This window comes from Ornithorhynchus anatinus, chromosome 8 (genome assembly GCF_004115215.2).
Source record: "Ornithorhynchus anatinus isolate Pmale09 chromosome 8, mOrnAna1.pri.v4, whole genome shotgun sequence".
Classification (NCBI taxonomy): domain Eukaryota; kingdom Metazoa; phylum Chordata; class Mammalia; order Monotremata; family Ornithorhynchidae; genus Ornithorhynchus; species Ornithorhynchus anatinus.
Window position 1 is genome coordinate 70,553,186 of NC_041735.1, and position 12,624 is coordinate 70,565,809.

General features: G+C 59.5%; 1 protein-coding gene across 5 annotated transcripts in view; it reads right to left on the reverse strand.

The window, feature by feature from the left end:
- AKAP9 (A-kinase anchoring protein 9) overlaps positions 1-12,624 on the reverse strand; it is an 89,571-nt gene that overhangs the window by 26,330 nt on the left and 50,617 nt on the right. For 4 of the 5 annotated variants that reach the window (XM_029070046.1, XM_029070044.1, XM_029070047.1 and 1 more), the window contains 4 exons: positions 11,580-11,742; positions 9,003-9,215; positions 6,994-7,032; positions 5,209-5,441 (listed from right to left, as the gene is read on the reverse strand). In XM_029070046.1, coding sequence (XP_028925879.1) covers positions 5,209-5,441; positions 6,994-7,032; positions 9,003-9,215; positions 11,580-11,742 — 648 coding nt within the window. The remainder of the gene's footprint in view (positions 1-5,208; positions 5,442-6,993; positions 7,033-9,002; positions 9,216-11,579; positions 11,743-12,624) is intronic. The other variant, XM_029070045.1, reaches the window with a different exon arrangement.

The window sequence follows — 12,624 nt, forward strand, 5'->3', positions numbered from 1 at the left end:
ACAGGCTCCGAAGCTGTTCCGGAGGGACTTCCGCTGCCCGCGCGGAGTCTCCAGGGGAAGCGTCGCCTCCCGGCGGTCCGGCCACTTTGCAAATTCACCACCGGGCAAGGGAGGGGAGCCTGCCTGGAGGTGGCCCCGGGGAACGCCATTCACCCGGGAAACACCTACGGCCAAACGAAGGTCTGCGATCCCGGCACACCTGTCACACCGGTCCCTTGGCCTCCTCCTTCCGGGGCAGCAAGCACTCGGTGTGGGGCCGAGAGACGCACAGTCGGTCGGGAAGACAGATCCGTCTTTGGGTCTGAAAGTGACCCTGCACAGACCACCCAACGTCCCCAACTCTCAACTCTCCATCCCTGACTCTCCCCTAGTGACCCAGAATGGACCACCCGACTCTCCCGACTCTCCTCTCGCCATCCCTGTCTCTTCCCCAGTGATCCAGAACCGAACATCTAACACCCCAACTCTCCCCTCTCCATCCCTGTGTCTCCTGCAGCGACCCAGCATGGACCATCCAACCTTTCAACTCTCCCCTCTCCATCCTTGTCTCTTCCCACCACGAATGCTTGCTCACTCACTCACTCAATCGTTCGTTCATTCAACCAACCATATTTATCGAGCACTGACTGTTGTGCAAAGCACTGCACTAACCACTTGGGAGAGTACGCTCCAACAACACACACATTCCCTGCCCGCTACAAGCTGAACACACCCTACCCCAGCCTCTTTTGAACCTATTTTCTGCTGCCCAATTTCCTTTGAGAAGGCAATCCACAGACAGAAAGCTCGAGGGAGCCGCAGTCATCTCTAGGTGCACAGACCATTCCCAAACCTCCTTCTCCAGCGGCAACACCTCTCCTCCTCCGCAGCCTCACACGGCCTCTTGCCTTCAGGATACCCCTTACTTGGATGTCCCACGACACCTCAAACCTAACGTGTCCAAAATAAAACTCCTCTCCTCACCCGAGTCCTGTCGTCCCCTTGATTTACCCATCGGTGTACACAACACCACTATCCTCCCTGTCTCGCGAGTCTAAAACTCTGGCGTTATCCTTGATTCATTTCTCTCATTCAACCCACATATTCGATCTGTCACCAGATCCTGTGGGCTCAACCTTCGCAACGGCACTAAAATCCTCCCTTTCTTCTCCACCCAAACTGCTACCTCATTAATCCAACCACTTATTCCATCCCGCCTCGATTACTGCATCAGTCTCCTTGGTGAGCTCCCAACACCCTGTCTGATATCCCCTCTCCAGTCTAGAGTTCACTCTGCTGCCCGGATCGTTTTTCTGAAAAACTGTTCAGTCCATATCTCCTCAAGAGCCTCCAGTTCCACATGAAGAGCTCATCCCCTTCCACGCTCCTTAACGTAGGTTTTAAGGCCCTCAATCAGCTCTCCCTCTTCTACTAAGCCTCACCGACCTACTACTACAACACTCTGCTCCTCTAACACCAACCTACTCTCTGTACCTCCATCTCCGTCTTGCCGCCAACCCCTCGGCCACGTTCCCTCTCGGGCCTGGAGCTCCCTCTCCCTTCATATCCGACAGAGCGCCACTCTCCCCACCTTAAAAACCCTCCTAAAATCACACCTTCTTCGAAAGGCCTTCCTAAACTAAGCCCTTTCCTTCCCCCATCTGCTCTCCCCTCCGCCCTGACTACGAGAATGGCTGTGTTCCCCTTAAGCATTTTGATACCCACCCCCGGCCCATGTAAATATTATTTCACTCTGTTTTTTTCCCCTGTCCTTAATCTGTTTCAATGTTTGTCTCCCCCTGTGGTCTGTAAGCTTCTTGTGGGCAGGAACGTGTCTACCGACACTGTTACGCTGTAATAATGATAACCGTATTTGTTAAACGCTTAACTATGTGCCGAGCACTGTACTAAGCGCTGCGGTGGACACAAGCAGATCGGGTTGGACACAGTCCCTGTCCCACGTGGGGCTCACAGTCTCAATCCCCATTTTACAGATGAGGTAACTGAGGCCCAGAGAAGTGAAGTGACTGACCCAAAGTCACACAGCAGCCAAGTGGCGGAGCCGGGATTAGAACCCATGATCTCTGACTCCCAAGCCCGGGCTCTTTTCACTGAGCCACACTGCTTGTTACTGTACTTTCCCACGCATTCATTACAGTGCTCTGCATACAGCGAGCAATAATTACCACTGACTGTTTGACTGACCGTTGGTGGAGGGAAGCAGCGTGGCCTAGTTGGATAAAGCACAGGCGGGGAGTCAGAAGATCTGGGTTCTAATCCCAGCTCCGCCACTTGTCTGGTGTGTGACCTTGGGCAAGTCGCTTACCTTCTCTGTGCCGTAGTGACCCCATCTGTAAAATGGGGTTTAAGACCGTGAGCCCCATATGGGACGGGGACCGTGTCCAACCCGATTAGCTTGTAGCTACTGCAGTGCTTAGTACTACGCCTGGCACACAGTAAGCACTTAGATACTATGAAAGAAAAGGAAGTCTGTGCTAGTGGAGGAAGCTCTTAAAATGCTGGCTGTGTCAGAATTTGGGGCCCCGAATTGGAAGAAATTAGGGGTGGGCAGTGCTATACCATACGAGGGGCCTGTGCTTCCCAGGGCCTGCAGGAGGGCGAGTGGCTTGAAGCCGAAACTGCAAGGTTGCAGGGGAGAAGGGCGACACAATCGCTCTCGTCCTCCACAAAAGGAGTAACTGAAGACTGTCATTCCGGATCGGAGAGTTTCGTGCCACCGACCAAGACTGAGCCCGGAGGAGGAGGAGGAAGCTCCTTCCCGGGACAACGTCCGGTCCCAGAAGTTGCCAAAGAGCCCGGACAACGGCAGCCAGGCTGCCGGCCGGCCTCGGAGCGCTTGGACTACAGCCCCCCCAAACCTGGGGACGACCCAACACGCTAGGCGCTGGGTCCGGCTCCTTGCTCAGCTGGGAAGTCCAAGCTGGAAACGCTTACAAGTCACGCGGCGTTTGGCAGGGCCACTTCCTTCGACCTCTCTGCCGCGAAAAGTACCAGTTCGCAATGTCCGCTTCGGGTTTCTCCTCCGAGATGGAGACGGTCAGAACATAAAGTCAGTTCTTTCCTGATGAACCGCGAAGAACCTCAACGGTCCCCATCGCTGAGCACACGGACGCATCCGCTCCTGCTCGGGGGAATGGCTGGAACCCACGGGCCCCGGCGCTCCAACAGGGAAAATCCGGGGCCCTCCCGGCCCCGAGCCTCGGGCGGTCCGGAGTGGCGGGGAGGCGGGTCCGCACCGCGAGCCGCCTCCAGAACCAAGGACACCTCCCTCCCCCGGCCGTGGGACGACGCGGAGATTCTGGTCTGGGGAAGCTCGGGATGGGGACGCCCTTCTAGGAACTCCAGCGAGACGTGACCCCAGGGAAAGAACTATCAGGAAGGAAACATTTCTGCACAAAGGCCCGGTTGGGGCCCGGATCCCCACGGGCTCAAACCAACAGAGCGGCCAGAACCAACACTAACAGCCACGGCCAGTGGGGTAACGGCCCCAGGGTGTAAAATCCTCTAGACTGAAAGTTTGCTGTGGGCATGGAAGGTATCTGTTTAGTGTTATTTTGTACTCTCCCAAGTGCTTAGTACAGTGCTCCGCACACAGTAAGCGCTCAATAAATACGACCGAATGAAGTGGAGGGTGTAACCGGGCCTCCGGCAGGAGTTCACTGCATCCCTTTCTTCAAAACATCAATTAAAAGGAGCCGGTGATGCCTTTTCCGTCTTATCAGCAACGTCTCTGTGGTGGAAACGGGCAGGCTCCCTCCCCCACTTCCCCGATGACTCACGGAAAGGAGCGAACTCCAGAGGGTGTGTGTTTGGGTGTGGGGGGACGATACACCCAGCCAGCAACCCTACTCTCCATTCCACTTGCTGCCGCCCCAGAGTCTCCCAAGAAGGAAAATTCTGATAAGGTCCAAGGTAATCAACTAAGAGGACAGGCAGCAGCCGGGCCTGGGGGAAAGAGCCAGGGGCTGGGAGTCGGAGGACCTGAGTTCGAACGCCTGTTCTGCTGCCTATGACCTTTACTCTTCTGGGCCTCCGTCACCTCCTCTCACGGGGCTGAAATACCTGCTCTCCTTCCCTCTTAGACGGAGAGTCCCACGCGGGACAGGGATCGTGTCCGATCCGACTGTGCTGAATCTATCCCAGTGCTTAGCACACGGTAGGCATTTAAATACCACACTGATCATCATTATTATTATTAGCACAGAGAGGGGCCTGCTGACTAACCTCTCATTTCGCCTCCCTATCTGCCCTCCCTTCTGCGTCACCCACGCCCCCTGATGTGTATCCCTTAAAGCACTTTGCTTCCCGCCCCACCCCAAACCCCACAGCACTTATGTCCAGATCCTTATACTCTGCAGCTGCCTCTCTGGGTAATTTCCTTTAATGTAATAATAATAATTACGGTACTCGTTTAGCGCTTACTATGTGCCAAGCATTGTTCTAAGCACTGGGGTAGATACGAGTCGATCAGGTTGGACACAGGCCCCGTCCCATACGGGGCTTACGCTCTTAATCCCCATTTTACAGATGAGGTAACTAAGGCCAGAAGATTTAAGCGACTTGCCCAGGGTCACCCAGCAGACGTGTGGAGGAGCCAGGATCAGAACCCAGGTCCTTCTGACGCCTAGGCCTGTGCTCTATCCACTAAACCACGCTGCTTCTCCCCGACTAGACTGTAAAAACCTTGTGGGGAGGGAGGGTGCCTGCCTACGCTGCACTGTACTCTCCCAGGGGCTCAGTCCAGCTCTCTCCATCGACACCACACCACTGATGGATTGACTATCGCTACCGAGTCCTTTAAACCGGACAGGAGATGGCACCCGGCCCATCCCCACACCGTGGGGAGTCAAGGAACACCCTTCCGAGGACTCGCATCTCTCCAGAGTGCAGTGCGATGATGGAAGAAACGGCTGTGGGCCTGCCCGGGGCTCCGGGTGAGGAGCGTGGACGAGGCTAGACCGACGAACGGACAGATGGTCGGGGAGCATGGTGGATCCGTGGAGAAGGGCATTAGACTTTCCTCACAGATGGATGGGCACTGCCCTGAGGGGAGCACCCCCACTCCACACACGCACCCCGGGAGGCCCACCTTCACACACAGGTCCCTCCGCTGCCACGGCCCACGCTCCGCTTTCTGGAAGCACCGGTCGCGACCCTCGAGCTCCCTCCGCCCCTTCCCCCTCCCATCCCGCCCGCCATCGGACGTACGTCCAAGAACTTGCGCGTCTTCTCCAGCTGCTTCTCCAAGGCCTGGTTCTGCTGCCTTAGGTCCGCCAGTTCGGCATTCTTTTCCTGCTCCAGCTCAAGGAAGCGGCTGACCTGCTCTTCCACGTCCACCTCCAGCGTCCTCACTTGCTTCTGCAGGTCATCGCGCTCTTTCTCCGCCTGGCGCTGCACATCCAGCTTTTCCTTGGCCAGTTTCTCTGTCTCTTGAAGGAACTCTGTTGGCACGGGAAAGCGTATGTGGGTTTGGTCTCAGCGCCCACCTGCCCTTCTGTCCACCTGTCTGTCCTACTGCCTCCCGGCCCGTCTGCCCACTTGGGTCTGCCCATCCATCTGCCTGCCAACCCGTCTGCTAGACTGTCCATCTGCCTGGCCACTCGCTTGCCTCCCCACCCGTCGGCCCACTCGTCCTTCTGCCTGCCCGTCTGCCCGCCCGCCCGTCTCTCTCTCTGCCCGCCTATCCAGCTATCTGGCTGCCACGGCAGGACTGGCTATACCGAGCCCAAAAGCTGGATGGGAAAGTCCAGGATTTCACCGGAGAAAACGAACTCAAACCTTCCCCAGCTTCTGCCCCCCAGAAGCTGCTTCCTGAAAATTCCCACGGCTGCCCCTCCTCCATCTACAACAACACTGGCAGAGAATTCGGCTGGGGTGGGATTCTGCCCTACAGGAGAGTACAGACCCGGGCACTCGGGGGTTGTGGCCGGGGCACAGTCAACTCGGGGCCGAGCATGAAAAACACAACTGTCTACTCACGTCCCTGGGGAGAGGTCACAGCAAACCTTTGATACCTTTGACTATGTGATTCTGCAACTCTCCTACTGTGGGCCACTATGGGTGAGATTGAGTCGGGGAGGGGGAAGAGGGAGAAGAGGGGAGCACCCCAGACTGCCTACCTAGTGGACAGAGTGGGGGGCTGGGAGTCAAGAGTTCAAAGGGCTCTGGTCTCTGCTCTGCCCTGAGCTGGCTGTGTCGGCTGGAGTTAGCCTCTCCGAGCCTCAGTCTCCTCCTCGGAAAATGGGGAGACGATCCCTGCTCTGCCTCCTTCTGAGACTAGGAGCCCCTTAACGACCAGGGACTAGGGCCGATCTGATGACCTTATAGCTTCCCCAGAGCCCAGCAGAGGGCTTGGCACGTGCTGAATCAAAACCACCGTCATCATTAGCGTGTTTGATTGTTAAAGAGAAATGACATAACCGACACAAAAGTCTCCTGGAGGAGCCCGCTTTCCTGCCTCGGGCCCCTTTGGGGGGCAACTCCGGCCCCGGTCCGTGCCCGTAGAAGCGAGATGCCAGCGGGGCTCCCACGGGAGCCGTTTCCGGGACCGCTGCCGCGAGCTTCCAAACACCTCATCTCCCCCAACGGATCTAGGGCCCGCCATCCCGGACCCGAGCGGGCTCGGTCACACAAATGGCCGGTTAGCTGATTCTCAGGTTAGTTGATTTACAGGTTAACAGAAACCCAAAAGCTCAAGACCCTCTCGGCGCCGGCCTCCCGGCTCTCCTTCCCGTGGGGAGGAAGGACGGGGTGAGGACAGAGTCGAGGGCAGAGTTGCACGATCACTGCAAACAGAAGCCGCGTGCTCTTGGGGTTGGAAAAAGCGGGGCGCCAAAGGGAAACACCGCCAGGGAGAAAGAGAACAGCAGCTCTGTCAGGTTAGAGAAGCCCCCGGCCCGCCGGCCCACCCCCAGCGCAGCCCCGGATTAGTCCAGCAGAGCAGCAGCGGTCAGTGTGCCGGGCAGAGGCCGGCCATGCGGGACGCAAACACACCTGCTTGGAGAGCTGCATGAACTGCAGCACCTAGCAGCCCTGCGAGAACAGAAAAACAAGATGAAAGGGCAGTCGTCCCGGGCCAGCTGCAGGGGGAGGGCGTGACGGAGAAGAGAATACGGAGCCGAAGTTAAGACTGCCAGGGGTTAATGATGTAAGCAATGTGATGACAGGTCTATGCGGTTTCTTTACGGGAAACACCCTTTTCTCCCAGAATATTGCTGAAAATCTGGTTCCCATTTGAGAACGCAGAGCTACATCACTGGACGGGCCTCAGGGTCGCATGGAGGAACCAGGTACTGGCTGCCCTCCTGTGCATGCGCGCGGACACACACACACACACACACAGAGTCAGAGCTGTACCATCCCACACCCCCAACTCTCTCCGCTCCATCCCCGAATCTCCCCACTGACCCAGCACAGACAATCTGACACCCTTGACCCGGCAAGGACCATGCAGCATTCCTTAGGGAAGCAGCGTAGCCTAGTGCATAGAGAACGGGCCTGGGAGTCAGGAAGACCTCAGTTCGAATCACTTAACTTCTCTGGGCCTCAGTTACCTCATCTGTATAATGAGGATTTAGACTGTGAGCCCCATGTGGAATAGGGACTATCCAAACTGAATAGCTTGCATCTACCCCAGCACTCAGACCGGTGCTTGACACGCAGTAAGCGCTTAATGCCATCATCATCATCATTCCCGACTTGCCCTTCATCCCCGCCTCTCCCCGCCGGTGACCCAGCACAGACCATCCAACATCCCTGACCCTCCCCTCTCCATCGACGGTGGGTCAGATCGGTGGTGGCCCCGCCCAGGGTCGGGTCTGACCGTCGCCACGGGGCACAGTGGGAAACCGGGTTCTAGTCGCCCTTCTGGATACCCGCCCTCACGGTCAGAGATCCATCCGGCACCCCTAACTCTCCCCTCTCCATCCCTGACCCTCCCCCGGACCCAGCATGGGCCGTTGGTCCCCGAATTGATCCACCCGCCCTCCAGGGCACCCCAGCTCTGGCCACAGAGCGGGCACGGGGCAGGGAGACGGAGCTCGGGCGAGATACGCGCCCGGCGGCTGCTGTCCCAACAGGTTTTCTCGTCCGGTCCGGCCCCGCCCGGGAGGATGCGGGATCACAGCGAGCACAGGGCTCTGCCGACCCCGGCCCGTGGCCATGCCTGCTGCAGGAGCCCGGGGACGGTGGCACCGTGAGGACTCAGCTCCCACCGGGGGCGCGGCCAGCACCTGACTACTGCCGGGTCTGCCACGGACTCCCGCTCAGCCTCTCAACCGGTCCTCGAGAGGCGCCCCCTCCGACCCTTGTCTGACGCCCCAGAGACCCCTAGGAAATACGACAGCCCTTTCTCCTCCTCAGCGGCATCGGCGTGGTTCGAAGCTGGAGCCTCCTCTGGGACCCCGCGGGGATCACTGGAGCGGCCCCGGGGGACTCGGCCCCACTCGGGACGCTTCTCCGGCTGCTGCTCTGCCCGCGGCCCCACCCGTGGCCCCGGACAGTCACGGGGCCGCACGCGCCCCGATCCCACCCCGCTACGGGCCGGGGATGTCGTAGCCGACGGCGCCCAGCAGTCGCCAGCAGCCGACCCCACCCCCTGCCTCCCCACCTCCGGCAGCCGACCCAGGCTCGACGTCCCGGGCCAGTGGCCGACCCCGACACGGTCGGACCCCTCCTCTCCCCCAGCAGCAGATCCCGCCCTCCTTCCCTAACGCCGTCGATTCCAGCACAGACAGCCCTCCCGCCCCCATCCCCCAGCAGCGGAACCCGGCAATGACAGCCACCACTTCACCCCAGTGGCCGACCCCGGCACGCACCAGCCCCTGCCGATTTCCCCTACACGGACGGCCCCCACCTCCACCCCAAACCTCCGACCCCGGCACAGACGGCCCCCGCCCCGGCCGGCGGTGACCCGGCCCGGCACCGCCGGCGGCCCCCCAAAGCGAGCCCGAGCAGCCGAGGCGGCAGAGCGAGACGCAGGGAAGCAAGAAGGGGGTACGTACGCTGCTCGGCGGGGCCCGCCTCCGCGCTCAGGGCTTCCTTCTGCCGGGAGAGCAGAGCCTTCTCCTCCTGGACCTGCTGCCTCTCAGCCTCCAACTCCTGCAACCTGTTACCTGCCCGCAGCAGCTCCTGCTCCAGCCGGCCGATCGCGTCCGTCTTTTCCTGGACCTCCCGCTCGAGGAGGGCCTTGTCGTCCGCGTAGCTGTCGATGACACCTGGGGGAGGGCGAACGGGTCAGCCGGGGGGGGGGGGGGGGGGGGGGTGGAGGATGGAGCGGGGGGCCAATTGCTCCCAATCCCTCCGGCCCTTTCCAGCCTAATTACAGTATTTTATCACCTGCCCACTCTGCATTCAGCCCTGTGCTCAGGTTGGGGTAGACACACGATAATCAGATCAGACACCATCTGAAGGGGAAGGAGGAAGAGAAGGGATCTTCTCCCCATTTTACAGAGGAGGAAACCAAAGCCCAGAGAGTGATTTGCCCAGGTCACCCAGCGGGCCAGGGGCAGAGCCGGGTTGGGAGCCCAGTCCCTCGGACTCCCAGCCCGGCGCCCTCGCTTCAGTGGGCCACGCTGCATGGAGTCTAGAAAACATCAAGCTTCAGTGTGTGAAACAGCAGGGAGGGAATCGATCCATCATGGGGCAGCGGCATGGCCTAATGGTAAAAGCCCGGGCTTGGGAGTCAGAGGATGTGGGTTCTAATCCCAGCTCTGCCACCTGTCTGCCGTGTGACCTTGGGCAAGTCACTTCACTTCTCTGTGCCTCCGTTTCCTCATCTGTAAAATGGGGATTAAGACCGTGAGTCCCCTATGGGACAGGGACTGTGTCTAACCCGATACTCTGAACCTACCCCCGGGCTTAAAACGGTACTTTTGAACATACCGTACCATAATCACTGTTGTTATTATTGAACGCTTACTGTGTGCGGGGTACTGAATTAAGCGCTTGAGAGAGTACAGTACGACAATATAACAGACACATTTCCCGGCCACGGTGAGATCACAATCTAAAAGGGGGAGAGAGACATTAATATAAATAAATTACAGATACGAACATGAGTGGGGCTGAGGACGGGGTGGTGAATGAAGGGAGCAAGGGAGAGGACGAAGAGGAAATGAGGGTTCAGTCAAGGAAGGCCCCTTGGAGGAGATGCGCCTTCAATAATCAACCATTCTGCACAACCTCGTGGGAATTGGCCCCGGGGTCTCTCCCCTAACCTCTGAACGCCCCCAGAGTCACACGAGGTACTCTGTGGAAACCACGAACACCGCGGAAACGCATTTGGCCAGGCAAATCTCTCCGAGGAGGGCTGTTTCCTGTCACGGATCAGGGCTGGCCCTCAAGATCCGTCAATCATTCCTTCCGTGAACGGCAACTGCTGAGCATCCCCCGACTGCGAGGTGCCGTGCTAAGATCACGGGAGAGCGCAACTGCAGCGACGGCTGCAGCTGCGAGGCCCACGGTCCGGACACGGCTGTCAGGGTCGACCGGCTTCCACGGGCCGGGTTCCTCAAGTGCGGGAGCCCGGAGCCCGGAGCCTAGAGATGCGGGCCCGGACGGGGCTGCGCTCGCTGTTCCGTGAAGACCGCCCGCGGTTTCCCGTCCCCCACCCCTGCTCGCAGGCCCGCGCGCCACGGACTGGGGCGCGGTGGCTCTCAGCTGGCTCTCCGAGGGAGGAAAATGCAGCCAAGAACTCCTCCGAGTTTCACAACTATGAACAGCATTTATGGAGTGCCAGCTGGGTGCCGGGCACCGTACTCAACACTGGGCAAAGTCTAATAGCAGGCACACTTCCTGCCTTCAAGGAGCTTCCAGTCTACCGTGTGAGGAGCACTGTGCTAAGCGTTTGGGAGAGTAAAACAGAGTTAGTAGGCGCAATCGCTGCCCTCGAGGAGCTTCCAATTTACTGCAAAGCACTGTGCTAAGTGCTTGGGGGGCGGGGGGGGGGGGGGGGGTGGTGGTACAGTGGAGATAGCCAGAACAGTCCCAGTCCCCGAGAAGCTTCCAGTCTAGCAGAGGCACGGCCCCACGCTAAGCGTTTGGGAGAGTAACTCAGAGACAGGAGACACGGAATGACCGTCCTAACACGAGCGGTCTCCGCCGGACCTGGACCTGGGAGGGGACCCCGCCCATGACCGGGGGGAGGGGAGGGGGTGGGTCTCGCTGGCTTGGCCAACAAGGTTGGGACAGAAGCCGGGGCCAGACGTGACCCGTAACAGGAAGGGAAGAGATTCCTGCTTTCCCTCCACCCCTCCTTGGACTAGGAGCCCAATGGGGGACGAGGACCCTGTCCAATCAGTAAATTGGGGATTTAGACTATGTCCAACCTTATTAACTTGTATCTACCCCAGTGTTTAGTATTTAGTATCACGCCTGGCACATAGTAAGCACTCGAATACCATTAACGGTCAGTGCCAAATCAATATCCTAATTACGACCGTGAAACCCATACCAGCCATTAACGCCGCACCCGCAGAACTCTTCGAGCAAAGAAAACCAGTTTCCGCTGTTACCTGGGCACCTTGGGCCTCCCCACCCCCTCGGGACCCGCCCCCCGGCCCCCCGGGCACCCCGCTCACCCTCGGCTTTGCTGAGCTCCTCGGCCAGCTGTTCCCTGGCCTTGCCCTCTTCCCGGAGCCGCTCCTGGAGTTCTTCTTGGCAGCGCAGCAACTCCGCGGCCTCCTGCGTCTGGCGGGACGACTCGCGCAGCAGCTCCGTCTGGGCCACCCTGGCATGCTCGAGCTGGAACAGAACACACGAGCACGGATCAGGAGGGTGCTCGCCGGCGCAGCCCTCCCCTCCATCCCCCAACGCGGGTACGGCGACGGACCGCAAGGGACCCCCCCCCCCATCCTGGCGCGAGCGGAGGGCTCAAAGGGCCTCCACACCCTCAACGGGTGCCTGAGCGCGGCCGGCGGACAGCGTGGCCAGGAGGGAGTACGGCCGACCTCTCCGGGCTGCTTCAAGGCCCAGCCGCACTTGAGAGATGAGGCCCAGTCAGATCTGGAACGAGGTGGGTTTTGGTCTGAGTTCCAGCAGCGAGGAAGTTGGGAATGGGCCAGTTCCCTTCTCTCAGTGGCCCCGTCTCCGCCCCCTCCCTCCTGAGGCCCGGAGCTCCCTCCCCGCCCCCACCCCACACACACTTAGAGCTCTCCTGATTCATTCCCCCGCACTAGTCCCCCCTTCCAGCCCCTATGGACAGATGTCCAGATCTTCCACCGCCAGCCGCTTGTAGAGGCTCCGTATTGCTCTATAAAGCCCGGCTGGTTGTCCAGGGGAGAGAGCCGGGCTCTGGGACCGGCAAGACCTGAATCAGAGTCCTGGTTCGGTCTGATGGGGCCAGGCCAACGGAGCTTAAGGTTCCCGACCAGAGTACCCCTGAGTGCCTTCCAAAGGGTGGACAGCCTGGCAAGAATCCTGAAAACCAGATGGCCTAGAGGGACGGCAAAGACCACAGGGGATAGCGCGCTAACTGCCCGCCGGGTCCCAGCATTATGGCCCGCCGGCGGCACCGTGCTGTGGTCACGTGGAACGTCAACGAATCCCACACATAAATAACCCCTTCAATATGCTACCTGTCGGGCGCAGTCCCCTGCCCACTTGCTGCTCCCTGGGCCCCGGCAG